Genomic DNA, 26,852 nt, shown 5'->3' on the forward strand with positions numbered 1-26,852 from the left:
ATTGACTCGGCAGCTGAGAGAGAGGTGAGGAATTTCAGTAATCCTATCAAAACAGCAGAGGGATGCATTTAAAACAAGGGCAGACAGCACAGCTCCAGCCAGGCCAACTCCCAGAGGCAGCAACGTGAAACCAAGGGGGCAGGGAGCAGCTCCAGGTTACAGAGCCATCTTTTGGTTTTAGAACTCAAATCTTTAACTGTGATAAACAGGGAGTGTGATAAGGGGAATCCACAAAGGCTCCTGAGCTCTGCCACAGGAGATCATCCTCATCTCAATACTGACTACTAAACAAACTCTGCTGTCTCGCAGAGTTCAAACCAGTGCAAAAAGCGATGGGACAACTCAAGTGGAAGCTGTTCCACAAACTGTATCAGAGCTGTTTGTGAGGGGGCCTGAAGAGGCAAACTTGAAGTGAATTGAGGACATTTGCAATGCTGGGCACATCACCAGCGCTGCTGAGTTCTCTTTCCAGCCCCAGGACTCTGAAAGGTTGGGACAAGCAGTGAGCCCTGCACTTCTCCACTTCAGAGTGGGAGAACCCAAACCCCAGAAGGCTCTGGAGCTCAAATGTGGTTCTCAAATTGTTTGAGGTAAAAGACGGCGAGAAAAAGCATGGGATTATTTTCTCACCTGCTTGTGGTGAAAGAAAAGGCTGCAGTCAGATCTCCAACAGGACAGATCTCCATCCCAGTGCCAGGAGAGCCCGAGGAAAAGCAGAGAATGAAAAGCACGTGCCAGGTGTTTTGTCTCGGTAATAAAACATTTACTAAAGCAAGCAGAAAGCAAACGCACAGCGGATAAAGAAAACTTCACAACGTCACAAAAACCTGACAGGTTCTGATACTTCTGTGAGCAGAAACAAGACAGAGGTGAGCGCTGACGTTTCAACACCAGAGCTCCTCCTTACCTTCATGGCGCAAACAAAAAAAGGAGTTAAAAAACAGGTAATGCACACAATGAGTTAAAAACGGGCAAGCAAGATTTTACACTTTTAACTGCACGCGTCCAACGTGGGATCTCTGAGCTGTTCCACTCCATCAGTCGCTTTTCAGGTTCTCCCTACAGGCTTCTGAGCAGCAGGTCCCTGAATTTCAGAATGAAGGCCCTTCACTGAGCTTCATTTCATGGGGGCACCAGGCTCTGATTGCTGGGGGCAGATCCGCATTTCTTTCTTTTCTTCCCTTTGTTTTTACCTTGAAGAAAGCCATCAGCCCTCTCATAACAGAGGGTGCATAGGCACAGCACAGACACGTTTGCTATGCAGGCTTCCACCCAAATGAAGGCTATTGGGAAAACAGGAGGTTCTTTACAAGGAAAAAAAGGACACCTGGGCAATGGGATTGCTGTGCTGAGCACAAAGCAGGGATTCCACCCCCACTTGGGAAGTCGTGGTTAATTGGGCTGGAGAAGGATCCCTTCAACAGCTTCCATAAGACATTAAAGGAAAGAAAACTCAACTTGTTCCATCCCACCTAAAGCAAGGAAAATTGATACATTCTTAAGTGATAGGGAGAGAAGGAAGGGGCAAATCTGGAAGCCAAAGTTTATTTGCGGATAAAAGAGGGGGTGAAAAGAAGAAACTGGAGAAGAACTCACCATAGTGAACAAACTGCTGAAAGTTAATGCTGTTTAATGTTAAACAGGTGGGTCCTGAGCATCAACAGATGGACTGGTTTGTAGGCGGGTGTGCTGGTTAAGAAAAGACAACCTGAAACAGTTTCTTATTGTTGTAAGGACACGAAACAGCTTCTTTCTGGTCAAGATCTGTTTAAATCCAGCTGAGTTATTCGAGCGCTGAATGTTTAAAAGCAGAACCCAGGTAGCTTTATCAAAATGATTTCTTTCTAAGCATCGCACATAGACATCATCAGAGTGAATGTCTGCAGATGTACCGGCGCAGACTCGCGTGGGGAGTTTGCACAGCTTCCTTCTCCTCCCCCAGCTGCTCAACAACCAGTTACCAAGAAATCCTCCGGGTAAGAGACCTGCAGAAATCCCAGGCTGTGAAGCACCAGCTTTTAACTGTCCCACCGGCTCTTCTTACGTTTCGGGGGCTCTGGGACAGCAAAACCATCTGTCTTGTTGTCTCGGCTGTTGGCATCCTTCCTGTTCTCACCATTCCTGCTCTCATTGCTCCTCCCTTCGCCGATATTCCTGCCGTCAACGTTATTGCGATTGGCACCTCCCGCGTCGCTGAAGTGCCGGCTCTCGGCGTGGCGATGGTTGTCCCCGTGCCGGCCCTCCCCGTGCCGATAGGCGTCACCGTAGCGACCGCCCCCCTCCCCGTGATGCTGCGAATCGTTGTAGCGACCGCCGCCCTCCCCGCGGCGCGGGGCCTCGCTGTGCCGACTGTTCCTGCCGTCGCTGTAGCGCTCCCGAACGGCGCCGCCACCTCCGCCTCCACCGCGAGGAGCGCCGCCGGCGCTGCCGATGCCTTCCCGATTAGCGGCGCCGCCGTTGGCACCGTTGTTGTTGCTGTAGCCCTGCATCCCGACGCCGGGAAAGGTGGGAACGCTGCTCAGAGTCCCGGTGCTGCTGAAACCCGGGACGCCTTTCGCCGCCGCGGTGGCTGCGATGGGGCTGGCGGGGTTTGCAGCGTTTTGTTGTGCAGAACTGGTAGGTACTGAGTTCAAGCTCCCCGCGCTGGTCCAGCCACTGGCACCAGCAGCAGAGCTTCCAGTCTTTTGGTTATTTAAGCTTGCAGCAACAAAATGGCTCTTATACTGGGACTGCCAGAAAGAGAGAAAAGAAAGGAAAAAGAAGTGTTTGCATCTGTGCTGCGCCACAGAACACACAGCCAGCATGCAGGCACAACCCTGTCCTGAATTCAGGATGTCCCCAGGAGAAAGAGTTCCTACAAAAACTCATTCTTGGAGTGAATCAGAATCACAGAATGGCCAGGGTTGGAAGGGACCTCAAGGATCACGAAGCTCCAACCCCCTGCCACACGCAGGGCCACCAACCTCCCCATTTCACACCAGCCCAGGCTGCCCAGGGCCCCATCCAACCTGGCCTTAAACACCTCCAGGGATGGACGGGGCATCCACAGCCTCTCTGGCAGCTGTTCCAGCACCTCACCGCTCTCATAGCAAAGAACTTCCCCCTGATATCCAACCTCAATCTTCCCTCCCTCAACTTCAAACCATTTCCCCTTGTCCTGCTGTTATCTCCCCTTTCACAGAGTTTCAAAGAGTGATTACATTCCTGCCCTGCTTATCAGCACAGAATTAGTAGCAGACATCTGTTGCCTGACCACAGAAACAAGGGGACTTCTGTGTTGTGGGGTTAATTTTTACACTTAAGGGAGCCAAACAGGATCGAATGTAGTAACAGGATCCAGAAGGGAAGAAGAGCAAATAGGCAGCAGAACACAAAATAAATCTGGCAAATGAATGTTGTGCAAATACATTCAGTCAGCCTACATGCTAATTCTTCCACTCCAGACTCCCTGCCCCAAGTGAATGAGACGTGGCTGCAACCACCAAACTCAATTTCCCTGAAGTCAGCACAGGGTTTCTGCACTTTCAAGGAAGAAAAAATTTGTTTCAAACTATCAGTAGGAAACATTTTCCACCTCATTTCCTTTCCTCTTGAGTTAGAACGTGGATTGAACCAACCTGAAAAGCTGCTTTCATTGCTGTAAGTCTGTCTCCCATTGCCCCAGATGATGGCTTGTATGCTTCATAGTTACTCATCACACTGTTGTTGTTGCCACGGTCCTAAACACAACGACAGAGGACAACTGGAGAGATTTACCCAACAAAAGACATCACACTGCACAGTTTCCCAAACCTATCATCACTCTGCACTCAGGGAATGCACCCACTAAGGATCGTGGACCTCCAGAGAGCACTGAGCAGCAGCACAGTCTGCCCTCTGTTCTTTAGGGCAACAGAAAAGCAAAGGTGCAGGAGGTCTGAGCAACTCACTAGGACCACATTTTAACCATCTCCCTACAGCACAGCAAAACGGGATCAGATGGCGGTGTTCACAGATGTCACAAGCAGGACCAAGTGTGAACAAGGCTTCAGCTGTGGTTTCTGGATGAATGGTGAGCACGATGCAGTTCCAGCACGTCTGCAGTTTGTCCCTGTAAACGCTGGCAGTGAGCTGCTCTGGGATGGACAGACAGACCTACGCCAGTTTGTGGAAGCAGAGGTGGAACTGATGCGAATTTTTTACATGATTTTTACACTGAAGAAAGGCAGCCCAAAGTTTAGAAGATCCAAAGACTGTAAACAACTTCTTCAGCATTTCTACTTACAGAACTCTCTGATCCCAGGCCAGGACGCTCACGATATCCCAAGCCACCACCACCAATATTCAGCTTCTTGCCTTTTCCTCCTTTGAAACGGGATTTCCGGAACCAAGGGTTCTGGGCAAAAGAAAAGCAAAGGGGAGCAACACAGGGATGAGCAGCTTGAGAAACACAGGCAACGAAACTTAGAAAAGGAAATTTTGAGCATTTTGAAAGAAAAAAGATGAAGCATGCTGTTTCCCAATCCAGAACACAGCTGTGGCAAGGGGCTGGGACAGGGCAGACTGCACCGAGTGGGAACTGAAGCTGCAGACGGTCCTGACACACGGCTCTGAAGCTTTCCCTACAAATCCTCCTTATGAAAACTGATTTTATGTCCTGCTCTCTTATCTATATTAAAGATTCAGAGGCTTGCTTTTTCTAAACCCAGGAATAAATGCCATTTCTAATGTCGCTCACTTGAGAGGTCTGCATTTACTCATCCCTGGGTTTTACAGATCGAGCCCATTGGCAGCTTAAGAAGAAATGAAGTTTTGTCAGTGAAACTTCCTGCAACAAGCAGCGGCCAGGAAGGAGCAGCCCAACCTGAGCTCCCACTGCCAGGTCTCTAAATCATGGTTAGCTGTGTCTCATCATGCCTGGTAGCTCCTTCAGACCCAAGTCAGTCCATAAGCCAAGCCATTCAGCTTCTGTCCTCTCTTCTGACAGGCAGCCTATGGAGCTGTGCATCACACATTGTGTCACTTCTGAAAATGCTGCCTCTGTACGTCAGAAAAAGACCATTTACTTCCAGCACTGGGCATCCGAGCTCTTGGTGCTGAAGTCAGAAGTGTGTTAATTTATCTTTGCATGTGGAGATTACCAAAAAGCCTTTGCTCCCCTGCAGCACCTTCGTGAGCTGCCAAGCACTGTGGTGACCTATCAGTCATACCTGTACATAGCAAGTCTGTCAGGCAGCACTGCCAAACAGCAACCAGGTCACACAGTGAATTAACCTGTAATCATTTTCTTGTTCAGCTTTCAACTAACTTGCATCTTCTGATGCAGAGCAAAAATCTGAGTGCAATGAGACACCAGAGTCGGTTACATATTGGAGTCCAACATCTCCATGTCTCCCTTTCTTTCTAAAGTTATTAAATAAACCCACTGCTGTACCAAGCCTGCTTAAAAACAACACAGGTTGCCAAAAGAACACTGAGGATAAATGACGGAACCCAAAACAAGTCTCCAAGCTCCTGGCTTTCTCTGCCAGCTGCCTCACAGAGTTTTGCTTCGTACCTGCATTGCCAGATCCAACAGCTCTTTGGAAACATGTTGATTAGCACCTTCCAGATTTCTGACAAGATCCCCAGCGAAGTTGCTGTCCTTGGGAGTCAGCAGGGTGTAGGCAACTCCCTTCTCGCCCGCCCTGCCCGTACGCCCGATCCTGTGGGTGTGGGTGTCAATGTCCCGAGCCACATCGTAATTAATCACAGTCTTAATGGAAGGAATATCCAACCCACGAGCTGCAATCAAGAGCAATGCAGTGGTAAGGATCTTTACCCCGCAAGGACTCAAAGCAATGCCATTCATACCAGCACATTGTTCTGCTCTATTAGGGAAGAGCTTCTACATCAACAGATCACAGTTAAGACATCCTCTGTAGGCTGAAACTCTTTGTTATCTTAAGTGCAGCGACTCACAGGACTGGAGATGGAAGATATCAGCTCACATAACTGTTACTTCAAGACAGAAAGAGGTCCTTTATTACAGGACTGTGACATTCATCCTTCGTTCAGCTGAACATCTGGGTACAAGAGCTGTTCTACAAAGGCCCCAAGTGTTTCCACCTCCTCTTCATATAAGCATGAGTAAATTTGTCAGCTGATTAACAGCAACTATTTCCTTCAGAAGCAGCTTATTTACTTTCTGTGTATTAAAATACCTTTCTCTCTCTCTCTTTCTGTCACTGTATATTTAACACCACCGGGAAGCTTTCAGAATAAAATCCCTTGTTAACAGTGTGCACTTCTGGAAAACATCTGGGAAACCGTGCAGCAGGTCAGAAGTCAACCTTGCTGCCTTCCACTGAGGGGTGACACCTTTCCTGCTGATATCCACAACTTGCCCGAGCTGCAGCTCCTTATCAATCCACATACCTGCTACATCAGTAGCCACCAGTATCGGGATCCCCTTTTTCTTGAACTCTGAAATGACTTTATTCCTCTCGCTCTGGTCCATGTCACCATGAAGGAGCCCCAGGTTATGATCCTCCTGCTTGAGGTTATTAGCCAGCTCTTCAGCGTTGGCCTTCTTGGTGACAAACAGGAGAACGCTCCCAGAGGATGTGAACTCCACAAGGCGCCGTGTCAGCCAGTTCCACTTGCTGGGACCAGAGGGGAAAATCTCCACTATTTGAGTAACGTCTTCATTTGCCTAAGGAGAGAAATAAGCAGTGATGCAGGACGCAAAGGGCGCTGCAGCAAACACAGACAGCAGAATAAAAATCAGGAATTTAATGTGATTTTGAGAGCAGAAGCAGGGAACTGACAGTCTGCTCTGAGCGAGGTCGCAGCTGCCTCCCGCTCACTTCATGGCTGACCACTTTATGTTCACAATGCAGAAATGGCAGGAGAGCTGAGCTGCACTTTAAAAAACTGGAGAGGCCAACTGCAGTCGCTGGCATTGATGCAGTTTAGCATCCAACTGACATGAAGAGGAATATCTACAACTCAGATGCGAGGTTTGAGGTGGAAGGGGCGATCATCAGCGAAAGGTATTCCAACGGGGGTCAGAGAAAGCAGCTCTGTGTGCTGCGACTGCCCAGAGCATCACGAAGAAAGGAGGCACAAGCAGACCCCCTGTGCACTGAGATAACAAATGTGCAGTGGGGCAAAAAACTCCACTGGGAAGTTTCCAGGAAAGATTTGGTTTCTACACATTTGAATGGCAATTCCTGTGAGGACTAAGTTCCCAGACTAGTAATTTAGACCAGAGAAAAGAAACTGACTGAACAAGGTAAGCTGCTCCTTTTCTTAGGCAAAGCATAGGAAAACCAGCTTCCTGGAAAGACCAGGCTGCACTCATTTTTTTAGTAAGGAATGGGGACAAAAACTGCAGAGAATGGGTGGAAAAAAGAATGTTCAGCAGACAGCTTGTGAAACTTTGCAACAGTGCAAAGCCTCTTCACAGTGAGCGTGCATCCACCCACTTCAATTGCAGAAACAAGTCTGCTAGCAGTTCAACTGCTATGTCAAGCAAGTATAGAATCAACATTCCCACATAAACCAGCTGAAAGGCATTATAACCAGTTTCAAAGCCTCCACTGCAAAAGCTGTCACTGTTTTATTTGTCCTTGTGAGACAAAGCAGAAGGAGGTGCCCACTGCTTCAGCACAGCAAACACATCAGTCACTGCAGTGATGTTGTTTCCCTGCATGATGGAACTCCCCCCCCCACCACAAGAACGTGTGCTGGCAAAAAGCTCAGCAAAATAAACACCAAGAACAGCACAACAACAACGACGAAAACCCCAAATATTCTTGGCCAAACATCCAGTATTTCCTTCTCAATTTATGAGCTGATGCTGCAGCTTAACATAAATTCAGACAACGGTGTGATTCCCTTCTGTGACTGGCTCAGAAGTGAGGTTACCTCCCCAATGTCTCCCTGCACCACTCGAATTGGGTCGATCAGAATATCTCGGGCCAACTTCTCAATCTTCTTACGGAAGGTGGCACTGAACAAAAGGGCTGAAAGGAGGAAGAAAACAAGATTTGCATTCCCTGAAAAATTAATCTTCCACGATTGTGACAACGCTGCACACGTGTGAGAAACCTGCCTGGCTGTTTTATGTCAGGGATCTGAAGCTACAGTCTGTCTTACCAGTGGTAAGGAAAATCAGAAATCACACTATTAGAACTCCTCGAAGGAGAAACACTTTCCATGGTATTTGAAACAAGATGTCAATAATACGTGGCATGTTGCAAGCCTTCTTTTACCACAGTTTAGCACATGGGATGTGAAAGCATGCAAATATTGGTTCAGCAGATCATCCTTCCTCTGAGCAAAGACTGCGGGGGGATTACAGAGGGATGAACAACCTGGCTACAAATGCTCACACTTCACAAGCAGCCTCTCCCAGCAGCCCACAAACAGTAACACCACAGAGTCCTGCAGAAGCCTCGCTGGATTTTCTGTTCTTGTCACAGCCACACAATCTCTGCTCCGGATTCTGAACCTCCACCTCACAGCCTCCTGCAGCTCCCAGAAGTTTAATCTGAAACATGCTCATACTCACTCTGTCTGTCTGGCCGCACGTGGCTTGCAATGGATCTGACCTGGTATTCTGGAAAAGAAGGAAAGTGCTGCAATCAAAGCTGCCTGTTTGTCAGCGAGTAGAATAACTCAAAGTGCAACTTCACCACTTTATTTAACAAATGGAATCAATGAATGCTTCTTCTCTATTTCACTTTGCTGTGACTTTCCAGCTCTCTGCTGCAGAAGGGAAGTTCCTTTACTGCACAAAAAGCTCAGCAAAAAGTTCTTTAAGCAAAGATGTGAGCTGAGCAGTGCACTCTGCACATCTCAGGTGCCTCCCTCACTTTGCAGCACCAAAGCACCCTCAGATTTTCACTCTGCCCCGTGATCCAACATCATGCAGATGGGAATGACTGATCCTGTTCCAATAAAGCAGGGAGTTCTTACAACACTGCTGGATCCAGTCACAGAACCAAGGCAGAAAAGTGAGTTCACTGTAAGATATTCATCACTTTTAAGATAAAAAAAAATAATATCAGGATCTCTGGAATTTATCAACTGGGTTTCACAGATCTCTGTATCAACAGATATTAGATCTTTCAATAGTTGTGTGTATTACTGTTCATACTTTCCTTAAGTGTTTTCCAGCATTCAACACCACAGGAATTATAAACAGTCATACTGAGCAGAGAAACACAGACCACTGCCTTCCAAAACATACCAAACCCCATATCAAACATCCTGTCTGCTTCATCAAACACGAGGTAAGTGACTCTCTGAAGGTTTGTAGCTTTCTTTTTCACATGATCAATCAAACGGCCCTGTTGGGAGAGTGGGGAAATCAACATTAACAGCCAATATTTAAGCATATTAAAAAATGTCAACATGCTCAACCTCAGAACTCATGTGCTCTTCTCCTCACCATATCTGCTTTTAACCTCACCAGAGACACAGAGCAGAAAACATCTCAGGGCTTCAGTCCAGAGGTAAATGTCAATATTCAAGGCTTAGAAACAAATAACTAAATCTCTCATCAACCACGCTGTCAAAGCTGAATTTTAGGGATAGTTTTTGGAAGGGCAGCAGCGCTGACATCCAAGAACTGACCATCCTTCATCTCAATTACACTTTAACTGGGAGCTGCCTATCAAAACATCAAGTTTTTGGTGCAGGAGTTATTCATGCCCTGCTTTTTTGGCCCAGTACTCCAATAAACAGCCATGACAGAACTTCCCCCAGTCATCAGTTCTGCACAAAGTTCTTCACCAGCTTTTGCAAAAAGCGAGGTGGTTTGAGAACAGCCCTCATTCAAATCACTCCTGCTTCAATGTTTCATTGTACTGTGGGCATAAAGGCACTCACAGGTGTGCAGACCACGATCTCTGCCCCCTCCTGGAGGGCTTTGGCTTGCTCCCACATGCTCCCTCCTCCATAGACCGCCACTGAGCGCAGGTTGTACGCCTTTCCAAAGCGCTTACATTCAGAATGGATCTGAGGATTTAAACAGAACACCTCACAGTTCATGTCACACAGATCTGAGAAAATATACCTACCTTTACAACAGAGCCCCGCTCCTGAGGTCCACTTTCCAGCTAAAAGCTTCCTGAAATCATTCAGAAATCCACAGGGCTGAGCGCTCCAACATTTGTGGACGGCTTCCATCCACTTACTGGGGAAATGCATTCAGCCACCCAACCGCAACGTAAGCCACAGGCTCTATCCTTCCACACACACAGCTTGTGGCAACAGACCCACAAAACTCTCAATACTTAGGAATAATTTGGGATCTCTGTGTAAAATTAACGATGACTTAAAATTTGTCACGATCCTACAACAAAAAGGAGTGGAAGCGAGGGCTGTGAGCTTACACCGCAGTCACGGCCAGGGTAATTTCTTGCAAATCGATCACTGAGGTTCTCCGGCAACTTCTGCACAGGATTTTGCCTTCTCTAGAAACACTGCAGGGCACAAACCTGCTCCCTGGACACATACCTGCTGGCAAAGCTCTCTGGTCGGGCACACAATCACTGCAATTGGGCCGTCTCCTGGTTCAAGCTCCTTTTGATCCATGATGTGAATCAGCATTGGCCAAATGAAGGCTGCTGTTTTCCCACTTCCAGTCTTAGCTATTCCAATCATATCTCTGCCACTCATGGCAACTGGAACACCCTTAAAACAAGGATATTTTAAACCCATATTCTACCTCGGAATTACACAAAGAACTCAGATAACAAAAGAACTGCACATTACAAGGGACTCACAGCAATATGGTGGATGCATGCACAGCTTTACTGCCAAATTCAGATTAGCTTGTTTCAAAAACTCAAAGCAAATGCCAGCGTTTGGGCCCAGCACCACATCCTAAGGATGTATTTTTACCTGGCCACAAACGCTTCCTGTCCAGCTGTAAGGATGCTAAAACCAGAATTCTCTGAGCCTGTCCCTCCAGTGACCATTCTGAGTGACAAAGCATGCAGCTCCTCCCCACTGCTGCTATGAGGACCTCTCAAGTTTTTAGAAAAGAAATTTAAAACACCCAAAGCTCGTTTCCTAGAAAAAGAAAACATTTTTTTTTCCCATGACAGTTTGGAAACTGGCATTGTATGCATCCTCATATGCACTCAGGACCTTTCTACGTATTCTATTAGCTGTATTTTAGATGTTAGGCAGCAACAATCCTCACCTGACACTGTATAGGCGTGGGCTGGGTATACTCAGATTTCCTGATTTGATGCATGAGCTGCTCATCAAATCCAAAATGAGCAAAACTACTGCCTGGTCTTGGAGGAGCAGCACCGGAGACCTTAGAAATAGAAACAGTGTTCATAGAAAACAGTCAGAGGAAAAACAAATACAGAAATGAATGAAGTACCTTTATTTCAATAAGTTTTTTTTTTTTTTTTTTAACTTATTTTAAGTAAACTTCAGTTTAACTTGGCACAAATTCCATATGCATTGTGTAAACAGGGCTTCCAGATATTAAAAACCAAACATAAATTGTCAATCAACACAAGTTACTAAAAAACCACATCTACCTCCTTGTACAACTGATCTCCTTCCTCCCCAGACAGTTCCCTTCACAGGAGTCACCACACTAACACGTTTCAAATGGGAAAAATACTCAATTCTTGCTTATAGCATTTCCAGTTTCAGTTCTTAGCTCTGTGGCTCTCAAAAGTGCACCCACACAACTGATGATGGACGCCCGATTAGAGAAGACTGGAGACAACTTTCAAGACCTGCTGAGGAAAGCCACGCTCCTTTACATCAAAGGCATTGAAGGTGTCCAAGAGGCCTGGCATTCAAACCCTTTAATGAGAACTGTTCAGGCAGTTTGAGAGAATGCAGGCAGAAAGCTCCTGAGGAGGCTCTGCGACATGCTTACCCGCAGGTTCAGCTTGTGCCGTAACTCCACCACCTGCTGTGGGGTCAGGCTGGTGATCTCTTCGTGCTCATCATAGAAATTTTTCTCAAATGGGGGATATTCAATCTGCAGGGATAATTACATCTTCATTATGGAGAGAAAGGTTTGAGAAGAAGTTGATTGTCTGCAATAACGTTTATTTAATCTGAAGCAATTGTAAGGGTTTGCAGTGCGACTCGAGTGGCACAGCAGTGGAATGCTACCTGACAGCACCGGTGCATCTGGAAGGAAGCATGTTCCACTCTACTTCCCAGCCCCTGCTTCCTACAACAGACACAGCAGGATGCAAAATAACCTCCTACCTCTGAATGGTCAATAGGTGGAAGAGGATCAATGATTTTTTTGGATGGTGCAATTGGATTCCCATCGCTGTCATACTCCAGGTTGTCCTCTTCCTCTTCTTGCACCACACCAGCAGTGGGGTTTTCAGCCATGTAGCGAAAATAAGCTTCCTGCAGCAAAACATACAGTAAAATTGCATACAACAGGATGCAAAAATACCACGGTTGCTTAAACAGGGTAGATGTTAGATGGCTGTTTGTTTTCACACACATCACTGAGAAACAGAACATTCACTAGGACTGGTTCTTCTAATCAATATCAACAGTTATGCCCAGAAAAAGGACAAGAAGAAACAAAGAAAACAACTACAATGTTCAGTTAGACCACAGAATGCTTTTTTAAAAAAACAAAAATAACAACTTCTTCTCTTACAGGCCTGCTTAAGAACTTCTTCCACTTGTAAGGCTTTAACAGTACAAGAATTTAGTCTTATTTCCACACGAACCAAACACAAATGCTGTAGGTTTCTACACAGTGAGCACAATGTTACTCTAGGTTTACCTCTTTTACATAAACAAACTATGCTAAAGTTCTTCCTCTTCCCCTAATTACACTCCAGAAATGAAAAGCAACAGCAAATGGGAAAGAAACTATTTCAGGAGTCCTCTGACACAAGCCCAAGTTAGAAGCTGTCACATGCCATCCTCACAGCTCCTCTCAGCATCCCACTTAGGCTCCCCGGCACAACAAGCCATTCTCATGCACAAACACCAGCCTCAATGGACTTCCTTCAGGCAAAGATTTACGACCAGATTTTTAAGGCACAGTTCGATTACAAAGGCATGTTACACCCACCTGGCTTTGTCATTCACGTGGCCAACTGTCACTCAGCCATCTGAATATGCATACAGTAACTTGCTTAGCAGCTGTCTGCAGGTAGAAGTTACCCTAGCTCCAACTTGAGCACGGCTACACTCACCAAATTGGTAGCAAAGGCCAATGGGCACAACAAGCCTTCCATCCTCTGTATTATTACAACTACTGAGGTAGTTAGTAACTATAATTAGGTAGGAAGGTGCATTTTTTAAATGAAGTGCTTCCTTTTTGCTTATTATTCTGTTACAGCAATGCCTACAATCCTCAAACAGAACTGGAGCCCTGCTGAAAACAAAGAGCAGAAAGCCTCATCCTTGCCCTCAACAGACACAAAATTTCACTGCAAACAGCTTCCCCACTGGTGCTCCATATTAGATGATTCAGCTCATCTCAAACTTGATGAGACCCTTAGACACCAAAAAAACTGTTGTACAGGAAGCTGAAATTCAAATGGACTGAAAAAATCTTCTCAAAGCAATAAAGAAAAGAATGGTCTCCTAGTATTCTTCTTTTTTTAATGGAACACCTAGAAGGGTGGAGGCAGCAGGGGACCCACTAGAGCTTCCTGCTGAATTGTCCGGGTACTGAGCATGGCACCGGAGTTGTGCTTGTACCTAGCATTATGTGTTTGGGGAGGGAAGATAAAAAACAAATAAGAAGATAGAAAGACTGCATAGGAACTCACTTGGTCATCTTCCTCTTCAATGTCATCTCGAATACCCCTGGAAAAACAAGCGGAGAAAAAAAAAACTTCCCTGCAAGTGTTCCACATACGCAGCTCCATACTTTCAATTGCTTAGTGCTGAGCTCCATACTTTGTGGAAGTCACAACACCAACAGCTCAGTAACATTCATAATCCCAACCCATGGATTTTTCATCTTTTGGTGTCAACCACAACAACGACCCTGCAAAGCCTTCATTTTTACTTCTATTAACGAGACTGAAAGATTTGGGTTCCGTCTTCCCAGTAGAAGCCACATCAAAGACCATCCTGGTCTAAGCTCTCGATGCTACCAGATGTCCCATAACTGAAGAGGAATATGAGCCAGGAAGTGCAAATCCGGTTCAGAACATCCCCAGGTGGTGATTTGGATCCGGTGTTCTGTTTCAGGACCACGTATAATCTGATCAACCCCATGCAGTGCAAGTCCTACTAACGTTTCTGACATTTACATCAAGAATCAACGGCATCATCATTTACCTTGGTCAACACTGATAGATCAGCTGCAAAAATGTCAACTGCTTAAACTCCAAATTTAGCATCCCAATTGTCAGACATTACCTAATGCATCACCTGACAGGGAACATCTTAAAACAAGCCTGGAGGAGCCTCCAGTATCTGCAGTACTACGGTACAGCAGTACTGTTTCATGTTATCTACAGAACAGTGAACATCAACAAATTGCATTGGAATCTTTCAGCACCATACAAGACACTGTTAGGCATGGGAATTACAGTAAAGAACTTACTTAGCATTCTTTTTTTCCTTGTCTTTATCCTCCAGCCTCTTCATGTCTCGAGCAGCTTGATCCTAACAGGTTACAAAATTGTGAGACGTTAAAAAAACAACAAGATGATACAAATGGGAAGGAAAAGTCATTCCTACATAAGTGGATCACCACGCCACACAGACAACACTTTCTCAACCAAACCTTCTCTCATCCCACATCCTATTACACTAAACAAATTCTCCTAACAATTACTTCGAAGTTTAATTACAACATTGTGGCAGTGCTGTCGAAAAAATAGTGTCCACACTCTTCTGGAAAACACTGACAGACTCCAGCTAAGAATTGCAGCTAAGGAGCTGTTTGGGATAAATCCAAATCATTTCCATTTGAGCTGTGAAAAACACAAATCCTTAGCGTTGCAGTCAGAGGTGCACAGAGATGCTGTGCAGCCTTAGCATGCCCAAAACAAGTAGATAAGCTACTGGAAATTCTATCGACTACCTCTGCATTTAATTCATCTTTGAGTTCTAATTAGCAGCATCTTACACGGAAAAACAAAAGCTAAGTGACGTTCTGAAGACAGCTGCCAAAGCCATGATAGGCATTTGCTGCTTCTGATGGGAGAGAAGTACTGCCACGAGAGTTAATAAACATTTCAGGAGCTGGGTCTTGCCTCCACTTCAGCCATGAATGCCTCCAGAGGATCATCATCACTGTCAGAGTCGGCTGATTTGGAATTAAACTGCTGGCGAGTGGGGGAATTCTCTGCAGGAATGTATGGCAAGTCAACATTGCTGTTATCCTCCTCTTCATCCTCAAAGTACCTGAGAAGTAGCAAACATCACCCAGTCAGCACAGAGTCCATAGCAACACACTGTCTTTCGTGGTTTCCGAGTCAAGTTTTCCATGCAGAAAAGGATAATAAAAATCAGAGCACACACGGGGCTTTCCTGCAGCTGAGCAACTCAGGTTTCTGTGATGTTATTGCTGTGTTAGAGCATTTAGTTGAGCGGGCTCTTCTAAATATCGAAACCTCCTACATGCCACAAATACTTTCGCTGCTTTGGAAACAGTAAAAGACTAAAATGCAGAACCAGAGAAAAGCAAGAAATAACCCTACTTACGCATTTTCTTCATCGAAATTCGCTCGCTTTGACCCAATTTTGTAGAAAGAAGGCAGCTGGGGAGGTCCTGATTTCGCAAACGCAGCAGAAGAACCGGCTGTTCCAAAAGCACTGTGAGACTGCTGAGAAAGCTTCGGCTCCTCTTTCTTTCCAGGGGTTATGGCAAATCCACCAAAACCAAAGCCTCTCTTCGTACCAGGTCCACCTTTATTCCAATTCATGATGCCTTCAATAGATCTGTTAAAATCAGAACAGGTAAGTTAATGCCTTTCTGCTTTAAGCAGGTATTGACTACTGGCATGATTTTTCTTGAAAGCAGATTACTGTACTCATGATAAAGAGACCTGGGAACTGTAACTGACATGACTTTGATCTGCTCCCCAAAAAGGAGTTAGCCTGTGTCCTTTTCTTGTAAGTTTAAGTACATCTGCAATCTGAAAAACAGTAAAACAAACAAATTCCCTTCCAAAAACAGACAGTGTCCCTAAAATACTACTTAAACATATGCTGCTTGTCCTGCTTGCTTTACAGTTTTCATTTTTATAAGACAAACAAACTCAAAGCCGGAACCTGGAACACAGGAGAAACAACACTTCCCATTTAAAGTAACTTAATTACTTTGTTTGCATGATCAAGTAAGTCATACCTCGAAGGCTGCCAAAAAGAGTCTGACCACACTGCTTTCAAGCGTGTTGGAATGGGATGGCCCACCAGCCACGAATCTTATTATGGAAATTCCCACTTTCAGTGGGAATCACTCAATGACAAAAGAAACAAGTTTAAAATAATCTGAGGATAAATCCTGCTGCTGCACCCTGTAAAGAACATTCAGCAGCTCGGGACTTGCTCGATAAATCTCAAGTCCTGAACACCGGGTTTACCTCAAGGCAAACTCTGCTTTTCATTGCCCCACAGCACTGCTGGGTGCCCTACCCCTCCATGCCTGCAGTTTGTCCACCCGCGTGCTCCATAGGAGATCTATCAGCACACACACGGGCGGATGGCATGATGCGCGTCTGCTGCTAACAGCACAGCGGGCAACCTTTTCAGTTACAATGTCTGAATTGCGGGACTCTTCCTCACTGTACCGACCCAGAAATTAAAGAACCATTCGTTGGACCTGTCACCCGCGTGAAAACTTCCCGGGCGGGTCACTCCATCCATAGGACGGCAATGGGGCGCTGCGGGGACCGTGTGGCAACGCGGGGCTCGGCGCCCCCTGCCCCGGGAAGGGCACGCCAGGAGCCCCAGCACGGACCGCCGGAACCGCAGCCGGCGTGCAACGCCCGGAGCGCCGCGCTGCTGCCTGCAGTTCCACACGGCGCCGGACCGCTCTCGGTCCTTCCCGCCCGCGGGGCCCTTTGTGCAGGCCGGGCCGAGGCCGCCCGCAACGCCGCGCCAGGCCTCGGTCCCGCAGCGCCCGCGGGCAGATACCGGGGGAGAAGAAGGAAGAGCCGCCGCACTGCCCGGCCCGCCCGGCCCAGCACCCTTCACTCACCGCGCGGGCAGAGCAGCCGCCAACCGCCGCTCCCCCGGTTACCGGGGCGGGGGGTGGAGACGGAATGGAGCGCCGCACCGATGTGCGTGCGTGCGTACGTACGTAAGCTCAGACGTACATGCGTACTTGGCGCTCTGACGTCAGTACGCCGTACTGAGCATGCGCGTTAGAGGCGGGTGAAGCCGCAGGTGAAGGGCGGGCAACGGGAGGGCCACCGGCAGCCTCGGGGGTAGTGTGTACTGCGCATGCTCTGTTCCTGCTACGTGAAGTACGTAGCGTTGCGCCGTTTGCGGCCGTGGCGGCGGGCAGGGCCTGAGCGGCGCGACGCCGCGTGACTCAGGTAACGCGGCTCGGCGGGGCTCGGCCTCCGCTTTCCTTTCGGTCCCTTTCCGTTACGGATCCGCCGTGCCCTCGGTAGGAGGCAGTTCGGCCCTGAAGACAGCGGAGCTGGGGCACTCGGGTTGAGGAATGGGGCTTTAAACGAGGCGAGGGCTAGAGAAGAAGGACTGTGCGTAGTGAGGGGCTGCTTGCAGCGTGGCTCTCATCCACGTGTGATCCGTTGCGGTACCGGCGGGCCCACGGCCGGGCGTTGCGAGCCGCACCGAGAGCAGGGCTGGGCTGGAGGGAGCCGGGCCTTTGCTGGGCAGGAAGCCGAGTCCTTCGCTGGGGGAGGCTGTTTTGAACAACCTCAGCACACGCTCCGGCACGGCATTACGTTCTTATGAGTGTGCTCCGCTTGGGTTTTTACTTCAACTAAAAGCCTTTGTTATAGGAATCGATTTTAGCTGTCCTTGTCATTCATAGCGGTGAGCATGTGGTGCTCAAAGGAGTGCCGGCCCAATTTAGAAACAGATTGTTTCTATTTTGAGCTTTGAAGGGAACAGTCTCGTTAACGTGCGAGTTCCCACTCAGATCCGGTTGCAGGAGGAATCTTACTGCCAAGCCTTTTGCAGCTGATGATCCATAGATCATAGAATCATTATAGAACGGCCTGGGTTGAGAAGGAGCTCAAAGATCATCTGGCTTCAACCCCTTGCTGTGATAAATGCTGCAGTAGGGTTTTCACTGCCTTCTGAGAGCCTTCGTTTGGACCTCAGTGATGCGGAGCTGGTGGCAGTGCACAGTCTGAGAGCCTGGGGCTGTTCAAGCAAGGAGATATAGGAAGCTGAGGGCAGAAAACCAAAACCACCAAAAAGAACCCTAAGAAATCTCTGCAGGTTCCTGGCTGATACAGGGGAGCTTCAGTCTCGTGCGCCCATTCGTTGTGTTATTTTGGAGACTAGTACAATATCCGTCTGCTTTCCACTTTTTTTTTTGTCATTGATTGTCCAAGAAAATGTCTTTGTGTCTGAACAGAAATAGCAGTGGAATGCCCTGATTCTGGGCATGTAATCTAGAAAGATCACAGATGAGTGGTTTAAATTACCGGAGCGCCGCTGCTTGAAGTAAATGAATTAAGCACGTTTACTGCTGTAACACGTGCACGTATCTGACTGTGTCCAATTGTAATTAATGACAACTCTGCACAGCATGTGTTCTTTGAAATGACTCGGTGACTTTGAGATGCTGTTGGAGAGACATTTTATAGCAGCACATCTCTGTTTCTGGAACTCGTTCATCTCAGCAGCTTGGCCAGATGTGAACTTGCTGCTGCCTCAGCTGCTGAGACTTGCTGAGGCTTTTCTTGTAGGAGTGTTTGCTTTCTTTATACAGAAGGTGGCAAGGCAAAGGAGTTTAATTTCTGTTCATCTGATCCCAGCAGTGCTTTGAAGTTGTTTGTGGAAATTGGACATTAGTGGAGATGTAATGTAACAGAATTGGTATCTCGTAGCATAAGGATTTCATGCAATGTTTTGGATTTTTTGCAGCAAAAATGAAGAATTTATACATTTTCATTGCTGTCCTGTTCATCCCGTGGAGTTTTTCTTTGGCCAAGTATGATGAATTTGAAGATGGAGATGACATTATGGAATACGATGACAATGACTTTGCTGAATTTGAAGATGTTAATGAAGACACAGTCACAGAATCCCCTCAGAGGATCATCACTACAGAAGATGATGAGGAAGAAGCCACTGTAGAGCTTGAAGGTCAGGATGAGAATCAGGAGGACTTTGATGACACAGATGCACAGGTAACCTCCATCCCTGTGCATTCCCTAGCAGTATCTCTGAGCCATGCTTTCTTGCTGTATGTTTTCAGACTGTGATTGCCAGACTTCAGATCTTCAGAATGCTTGTGCTTTTTTTCCATCAGGAAGGTGACACTGAGAGTGAGCCTTATGACGATGAGGAGTTTGAAGGCTATGAAGAGAAACCAGATGCATCTCCTGGCAAAAATAAAGACCCCATAACAATAGTTAATGTAAGCATCAGTTTTGTTTCTCTTTCTATTTGGTATTTCATCGCTTAATTGTGTGTCAGTATGCCAGTAAAGTTGTACAAACACTAAGAACCCTGTTTACTTTCTGTAGGTCCCTGCTCACCTTCAGAACAGCTGGGAGAGTTATTACATGGAGATCCTGATGGTAACAGGTCTGCTTGCTTATATCATGAATTACATCATTGGGAAGAACAAAAACAACCGTTTGGCTCACGCGTGGTTCAGTACTCACAGGGAGCTGCTGGAAAGCAATTTTGCTCTTGTTGGTAAGTTCTGTAGTGCCTGGGATGCATTTTCAACTTGCTGCATGATAGCACTAATGACAGCTCTGGATGTGGATAAATTGCATGCCAGTCTTCCAGTGCTGAATTTAGATAATGGCATGGTGGTGTATGTGGTTCAGAAACATCGTGGCAAGGCTGAAGTAGTCCAGGAGAACCGATTCTGAAGTCTGTTGTCACCACTTGGTGTATAAATGTGTGAGCAGTTATTTTTCACTCTTGTTTCCTTTAGGGGATGATGGCACTAATAAAGAAGCTACAAGCACTGGGAAACTAAATCAAGAAAATGAACACATTTATAACTTGTGGTGCTCTGGAAGGGTGTGCTGTGAAGGAATGCTCATCCAGCTCAAGGTGAGGATGAGTTTGTTTGTCCCACTGCTTGTTGCCAGATTTTGGTTTCCATTGTGAGCAAGAAAGAGGGCCCAGCTGTGCTTTGTCTCAGACTGAGACAGAGTTCTGGACACACACGTGGGAAGGGGAGCTGGTCAGACAGTCCTGTATTCTGCTCGCTAACGTTGGTCAAAGGAAATACTTGAAGTGTAGAAAACAGGAAATATAAACAGTATGTGCTGAAGAGTCCAGCTGCTGTTCAGAGGGTCTTAAGCAGAGGAATAGATCAGCAGGTGCCTCAGTGAAATCTAACAAAGGCAGTATCCTGCACTGGGATGGACAGCCCACACATTGGTTCAGCTCGTAATTTGAGAGAACAAGGCCCTGAGCAACTCGATCAAATGCAAAATGTGGGCCTGTTTTTGAGCAATGTGAGAGGCTTCCAAAGTGTTCATCAAAGCTGTGTTCTTCTGTAAAAAAACACTGACTTAAAACTGCCCTGTTTTTCCTTAATTTCCACTACTATCTGCCAGTGAAGATCTTCGTCCTAAGTATATCTATCAATATTCTCAGTTGAAAATCTTGTGTTTCTAGTTTCTCAAGAGGCAAGACCTGCTGAACGTTCTTGCACGCATGATGAGGCCAGCTTGTGACCAAGTGGTACGTGCTCAGCCCTTCAGATTAGCTGTGGTGAATGGATGCCTTCCTTTGGTGTGGCTGTGCTGCTTTTTGTTGTACTGATAGCCCACGAGTGCACTGCTGGGTATCTTTGCATAGTATTCTGCACCTTACACTCCAGTATCTCTTGGAACAATCTGCAAGAGTTATTCATGTTTCTTTTCTGACAGTAAAATGCAAACTGGTGATGACCATATTTTGTCTCTGTGGATTTTACCGAGTAGTTTGCAAAGTCTGTCATGCTTCAAGATCTCATCTTGATAAAATCTGGCTTTACAGTCTGAAATAATTGTTCCTGTGCTGGTTCAGTCAACCAGGACAGAGCTGTTTTAACGCACACACTGGCATGCATGTTCTGATTTGTAAAGTCATTGTTTGCCTTGTCCCTTGCTCTCGGAGATGAGGGGAATTTCTAACCACAGAAATGCCAAGAAGTTACGCTTTGTTATAACAGTAGCTGGGAATACTTTTTCTATGTATCTATAATTGCATTTGCTTACATCCATTAAAAATACCGAATTCAGGTGTGGGCAGATGCTCATGAGCAATGGATGTCTGCTCCACAAAGAAGGCTTACAGCTCTTCTGTTGAAATCACTGTCGTGATGTAGCATCATACTGGAATGCTGAACTGAATGCTCAAAAAAAATTAAAAGCTGCCTTTCCCTCAGACACACTGAGAAATTCTAAATTAACAGCCTTTATCTCAGCTGTGTATGGCCTTCCCTGTGCTTTGTTCTTTGTGGTTGTGAAATAAGAATCAAAATGTCAGTCAAACACCGAAGGAGCAGGAAGGGAGACGGGGGTCTCCTTTTGGCTGGTGGTGTGAAGACAGAGTGCATTGAGGAATCTGATCAAGGCTAAATGCTTTCTGCCCTGCAGCAAATAAAAGTAACGATGAATGATGATGATATGGACACCTACGTGTTCGCTGTCGGAACGAGGAAAGCACTGGTGCGACTTCAGAAGGAGATGCAGGACCTGGTATGTGCACTCACACTGCAATAAGAAGATAGAAATTCTTGCATCCTATTTTTTTTGCATCCGTTTAGGAGGAGGTTGGAGTATGCTGTCAGGATACACACACGTCTCATTTCACCCTGTGTAATTTGCACAAAAGACTTGGTTAAGGAATGAAAAGTAAACTTAATTAGTGATTGTTGATGTGGAAAATTCTGGATCATGTTTTACCTAATCTGGGTACAAGTACTTCCAAGTATTCAAGCTTTGAAGCTTGCAAAGAATCCAGTAATAACAACCAGTGATTCACAAATCTCTCTTAATGTCCCAGATAACAGCAGCGAGGTGTGGCTGGCAGGATAGCAGTAGTTTAGTTGTTGTATTGAACAAAATAGGCCAAATGCATTGATCCACTTCAGATGATCTGGTGTGGATGTGTTACAGTTGTTTCATTTTTCCTTGAAGCGCTTGCTACTGAAGGGAAATACTGACTTAGGCTGCAGGCACTGATACTGCATGCTGTACTTCACACTCAAAATGTCCTCAGCCAGGCAGAATGACTGAATTAATCCATTCTCTTGTTGTTTCTTATCAGGTATTTTTGGGGGTCCTGTTCAGATTGAACAGTTTGCTGTGATAAGCTATTTGCATGCTTGTATTACTGTTATTTTTTTTCCTCTGTTCTCTGTTTGCATTAGAGTGAGTTCTGTAGTGATAAACCCAAGTCTGGTGCAAAGTATGGGCTTCCAGATTCCCTGGCTATCTTGTCGGAGATGGGGGAGGTCACAGAGGGAATGATGGACGCAAAGGTAATCTTGGGTGAAGTATGCAAATACTCCTTGGTGCTCCTGGCACTTGCAGCCTGTTCAAAAATCCTGACCTTCATCACCTTTAAAAATCACGGTAACTTTATGGGCCTAATGAGATCTAGAACAATCAAGACCTTAAAGAACCATAAGGGCTGGAAGAAGGGTGCAGCTGTCACTTGTTTTTACGTAGCAACTGTTAGTCTAACCTATGAACTGAGGACTTGAAACTTCCTTTCAAAGCTTGCAAGTTAGTTCAAGCCAGATGAAAGGAGGGCATTAATCTGTCCATGAGCCCTCAGTGTTAAAGTTGTTCTCAGATGAAATGGCAAATCCCAAGTGGGAATTAAATATGTAGCAACTCCTGCATTGCTCATCTTGATTCCAGGCATTGAGGCCCATTCTTGCAATAGCTAAAAAACCTGATAGTTCAAATTGTGCTGTCGTGGCAAGCAAAGCACAAACCTTTTCTGAGTGATATGTGGACACCCTGACAAGTCAATACACAGCATGTAGGTGGATGAAGGTGTCAGTGATAGGAGAACTAACGCCAGTTTCCCTTTCAGATGATACATTTCCTCACGCACTATGCTGACAAGATCGAGTCCGTCCAATTCTCGGACCAGTTCTCCGGTCCAAAACTTATGCAAGAGTACGTATAAAGCTTGATGTCCCCTTCCAGTAGCTGTTGTAACAAAGAGCAAAGTAGAGGCTGACAAACTTGTCTGCAGTGTGCTGCTGGCTGGAATGCACATAAACTGGGAGCAAAGGTGAAACAGCTGAATAAATACACTCCCAGTACTTCCAAACGCTGCATTAATTCAGAAGTTGAAGGTGTTGTATTGCCTTAAATATTTATTTTTGTGTGCTCGTTACTCTATAGCTTGGGCAGCTCCCAAGCTTAGATAACACCTGGCTGACACAGCGTACACAGCTGCATGGAAAACAATTGTGTAATCCCACTGAAGGTGGGCAAGAGTTCAGGAGTAAATAACGCTGCAGGAGGAGTGGTTGAAAAAGCACATGTCCATCCAGATGCTATCTGAGGGCTCAGTTTGGGCAAAGTCTGCAGTTTAAAAGACAAAAAACAAACAAAACAAACCTGCTTAGGTACTGTTGTTCCAGTTAATGTTTCAAAATTACAGAGATGCAGTATGTTTTGTTTCTCTGAGCCTTGTCTTGGGGTACTTTTCACTGCTGCCTCACAATTACCAAGCAGTGGGCAATTTATCGTACCATAATTGCCATGGAGGCTTTTGCAAGAGCGTGGTTTGCTCACAGGTATATGAATAAATGATCCATATCAAAACTTGAAACTGTCCTCTAAAAAAGGAATGTACATTGATTTAATTATAAGTCAAGACAGTGTCTTGTACTGAAATGGCTAAGCTTTGAAGGCTCTGTGAAATGTAGGTTTGACTTTGGTGCGTTAGAATCCTGAACTGAAGTAAAATAGTTCAGGAGTCTGGGTAATCTGAAACTTAAATGTGTTTATTTCAGTCTTGTGTGTACTTTGCAAGTGTCTCTTGGTTCTTTGTGTGATTCCCTGACATTGGCAGATATTTTGCTTGCCCATGTTTATTCTTCGCTCGTTTCAGTAACTTTTTCTTTCCTACCAGGGAGGGTCAGCTTACAAAACTGCCCGAAACTAAAAAGACACTTTTGTTTACATTTAATGGTAAGAGAACTGCTTGTGTGTTTGTGTGTCTGCGTGGCGCTGTGCTTTCTCTCTGCTAGTCATATGCTTGAGTTTCTTCACCTGTTGAAGACGATGTTACAAATGCCTTCATTGCATGTAAGCAGGGTCACTGAGTGATTATCCAGTGAATAGAAGGCAGTGGACAAGAATATCTTTTTCATTAGAGGTGTGATAAAGAAAATTACAGCCAATAGAAAAATCCTGCCAATCTCTCTGAGTTAACAGGAAACTCTCTGTTTCAGTGCCTGGTTCAGGCAATACTTCCCCAAAGGATATGGAGTCTTTGCTGCCTCTGATGAGCATGGTTATCTACTCTATTGACAAAGCAAAGAAGTTCCGTCTGAACAGAGAAGTAAGTGTATGCCTTGTGCCTTCTGTAAAATCATATAAACTCCAAATGCTAACATTGGATCCTTAGTCTTAAAGGCAGGAGTCTTGTCTTTCCAGTATAACTACCACTCTGCTCACAGGGGATCTCTGTTAACTGCCTTTGCTTTTCTCTGTGAAAAGGGTAAGCAGAAAGCTGATAAGAACAGGGCCCGTGTGGAGGAGAACTTCCTTAAACTGACTCACGTGCAGAGACAGGAAGCCGCCCAGTCCCGTCGAGAGGAGAAGAAACGAGCAGAGAAGGAGCGAATCATGAATGAGGAGGATCCAGAAAAACAGCGACGGCTGGAGGTGAGGTGGATTTTTCAGACTGTCGCAGACTGCTGGCACGTTTCTCCTGCAGTATCTCCAGGGCTGTCTGTAGGCATTACCAGCAACAGTGCCTGACTTCAGTTCTTATTTCGCTGGAGGGCATCATGCACTTTCAGTGTATGCTCTCCTACTTTCTGAAATGTGTGAAGGCTGTCAGTGGGGAGCCAGCTTACCTGGTCAGAGATGTGACCCCAAGCACAGTACTGAACGTTGCTTCTTTGTCCTGCTTTTCTGAAACGGCGAGCTTGTTCTTGGACTACATCACTGATGCTCACTGGGATCTCTGTATCCTTTCCTACAGGAAGCTGCGTTGCGGCGTGAACAGAAGAAGCTTGAGAAGAAGCAGATGAAGATGAAGCAAATCAAAGTGAAAGCTATGTGACTTCGCTGCGAGAAGCCTGTCTCATCGCCACCTGCAGAATTTGAATTCACGGGGTGCAAAGACCTCCTTAACTCCACAGTCCTACAATTCTTTGAACACTACTGGCCATTAAGGGAAACGTTCCCTGCATTGGTGTTACTTACTTAAGTATTACAGCGACATTGCAGGTTTATGTACAGGGCTTTGTCTCAGCAGTTTTATTCCAGGTGGTATAATTTTTTGCTACTTGTTTGGAAAAAAAAAAATGCAATATTCTTGAATGCTCTTTGTCATTTATTCTTCAAAAACGTGAGATTGTAAACATGTCCATGTATGCTGGTAACATGCTTTGGTTTTAAACTTCGGTTTTAGCTGTTAGGAAGGAAGAGAGGATTTCTTAAATTAAGGGGAAGAAAACTGCACAACAAGCATTTACTGTGCATTTATTTGCATCAAGCTTTTAAAGGCACAAAACTTAAAGCCTTCCATACACAATATGGATACTTCAGGGATTTAAGCCCAGTAGAACAGAAACTATTTTTCTTTTCTTTACAAATAAGGTACTGGTTCACCTGTAAGCATGATAGGTAACATAGGTGGTTAGATACCAGGGAATGGAGTATGTGAGCATCGTTTCCTACTTGTGGTTTTGAATGCTGCGACCTTAATACAATGTAAAATTGTAATGTCGGCGTCGTGTTTCTTTAGGAGTGCATGGTGAGTTGAGCAGCTTCAACTGGCCTTCCTGGAATATTTTAACTGTAAAAACTTGCCTCAAGAACATTTCTCTTGGTCTTAGCAGCTGCTGCATAATTCACTTCAGCAAGAAGCTAGATTCGGTGAAGTATCTGCAATTCAATTTCCCCAAGGAAGTGAAAACGTTCCAGAGGACGTCTCGTCTTGTCTGATAAGCAGTCATTTCAGATTTTTGAGTATAAGTGGGGGGAAGTGAATGCCCTTGTGCAAACACTTCACTGAGAGAGCTCTGCATTTTATAAATGCTTCCAGTCAGAAGGCATTACATTGTTGCTGTAACAGACTTCTTACAGTTTTGTGGGGAAACAGTGTCTTGCATTTTCTTGTTCAATGATTTGTGCGAACTTTGTTCTTAGGCAATAAGAATGATCTGCTGTTGAAACAACACTTGCTTAAAGCTCTTGTTCCAGCGTGGGGGTACTTCACATGGATTTAAATGCAAAAGTCTGTAACCTGATCCATGCAAATATGTGAAATTTTATAATGGTTGGTAAAGTTAATTTAAAACCAAAACTAAGGTAGATCATGTGAAATTTTAGCACTATTTAGCTTTGAAGATTTAATATGATTGTGTTTCAAAAGGTTCTTTGAAAAGAAATACGGTGTGTGCTCTCTTGAAGAAGCGGACAGCTTTCCCCAAGTCCCATGGCAGCTAATTTTGTAATTTGAACATTCAGTGAACTACCTAATGAAGAGTAAAGGATCATTGAAACACTCCACCTGTCTTCTTTGCTTTGGACTCTATG

At 45.6% G+C, this 26,852-nt stretch overlaps 2 protein-coding genes across 5 annotated transcripts; one reads left to right on the plus strand and one right to left on the minus strand.

Moving 5' to 3' along the window:
* Positions 1–1,613: 1,613 nt before the first annotated feature.
* DDX42 (DEAD-box helicase 42) lies at positions 1,614–17,271 on the minus strand. Of its 3 annotated transcripts, none has more exons than XM_052699478.1 (18): positions 17,153–17,271; positions 15,655–15,891; positions 15,204–15,354; positions 14,549–14,610; positions 13,764–13,800; positions 12,223–12,372; positions 11,882–11,986; positions 11,180–11,299; positions 10,489–10,665; positions 9,859–9,987; positions 9,218–9,317; positions 8,537–8,584; positions 7,891–7,988; positions 6,397–6,673; positions 5,537–5,763; positions 4,265–4,375; positions 3,618–3,719; positions 1,614–2,729 (listed from the first exon to the last, which is right to left on the minus strand). In XM_052699478.1, exons 2-18 carry the CDS (start codon positions 15,873–15,875, stop codon positions 2,019–2,021), a joined length of 2,826 nt encoding a protein of 941 aa, XP_052555438.1. In that variant the 5' UTR covers positions 15,876–15,891; positions 17,153–17,271; the 3' UTR covers positions 1,614–2,018. The 3 variants fall into 3 exon arrangements, with proteins under 3 accessions (XP_052555438.1, XP_052555437.1, XP_052555439.1); XM_052699477.1 differs by lacking the exon at positions 17,153–17,271 and adding an exon at positions 15,999–16,095; XM_052699479.1 differs by lacking the exons at positions 15,204–15,354; positions 15,655–15,891; positions 17,153–17,271 and having other exon boundaries at positions 13,764–14,181; positions 14,549–14,612.
* A 99-nt stretch (positions 17,272–17,370) lies between these two features.
* Positions 17,371–26,823, plus strand: CCDC47 (coiled-coil domain containing 47). 2 transcript variants are annotated; one of them, XM_052699503.1, is made up of 13 exons: positions 17,371–17,492; positions 19,021–19,286; positions 19,409–19,516; positions 19,626–19,800; positions 20,048–20,169; positions 20,743–20,808; positions 21,708–21,809; positions 22,484–22,594; positions 23,158–23,243; positions 24,211–24,269; positions 24,533–24,642; positions 24,801–24,968; positions 25,291–26,823. In XM_052699503.1, exons 2-13 carry the CDS (start codon positions 19,026–19,028, stop codon positions 25,369–25,371), a joined length of 1,449 nt encoding a protein of 482 aa, XP_052555463.1. In that variant the 5' UTR covers positions 17,371–17,492; positions 19,021–19,025; the 3' UTR covers positions 25,372–26,823. The 2 variants fall into 2 exon arrangements, with proteins under 2 accessions (XP_052555463.1, XP_052555464.1); XM_052699504.1 differs by having other exon boundaries at positions 17,478–17,566.
* The last annotated feature ends 29 nt before the right edge of the window (positions 26,824–26,852 follow it).

This window comes from Tympanuchus pallidicinctus, unplaced genomic scaffold, assembly GCF_026119805.1.
Source record: "Tympanuchus pallidicinctus isolate F22 unplaced genomic scaffold, pur_lepc_1.0 scaffold37, whole genome shotgun sequence".
Taxonomy (NCBI): domain Eukaryota; kingdom Metazoa; phylum Chordata; class Aves; order Galliformes; family Phasianidae; genus Tympanuchus; species Tympanuchus pallidicinctus.

Excerpts from the sequence above, each read along its gene's own strand:
- DDX42 (XM_052699477.1), bottom strand. The coding sequence starts at position 16,018 with ATGTCAGTTACAGTTCCCAG. Across the intron at positions 11,987-12,222 it reads CACCTATTGACCATTCAGAG|ATTGAATATCCCCCATTTGA; the intron begins GTAGGAGGTTAT and ends TTATCCCTGCAG. Across the intron at positions 7,989-8,536 it reads CGTGCGGCCAGACAGACAGA|CCCTTTTGTTCAGTGCCACC; the intron begins GTGAGTATGAGC and ends TCCTCCTTTCAG.
- CCDC47 (XM_052699503.1), top strand. The coding sequence starts at position 19,026 with ATGAAGAATTTATACATTTTCATTGCTGTCCTGTTCATCCCGTGGAGT. Across the intron at positions 23,244-24,210 it reads GGTCCAAAACTTATGCAAGA|GGAGGGTCAGCTTACAAAAC; the intron begins GTACGTATAAAG and ends CTTTCCTACCAG. Across the intron at positions 24,270-24,532 it reads ACTTTTGTTTACATTTAATG|TGCCTGGTTCAGGCAATACT; the intron begins GTAAGAGAACTG and ends TCTCTGTTTCAG.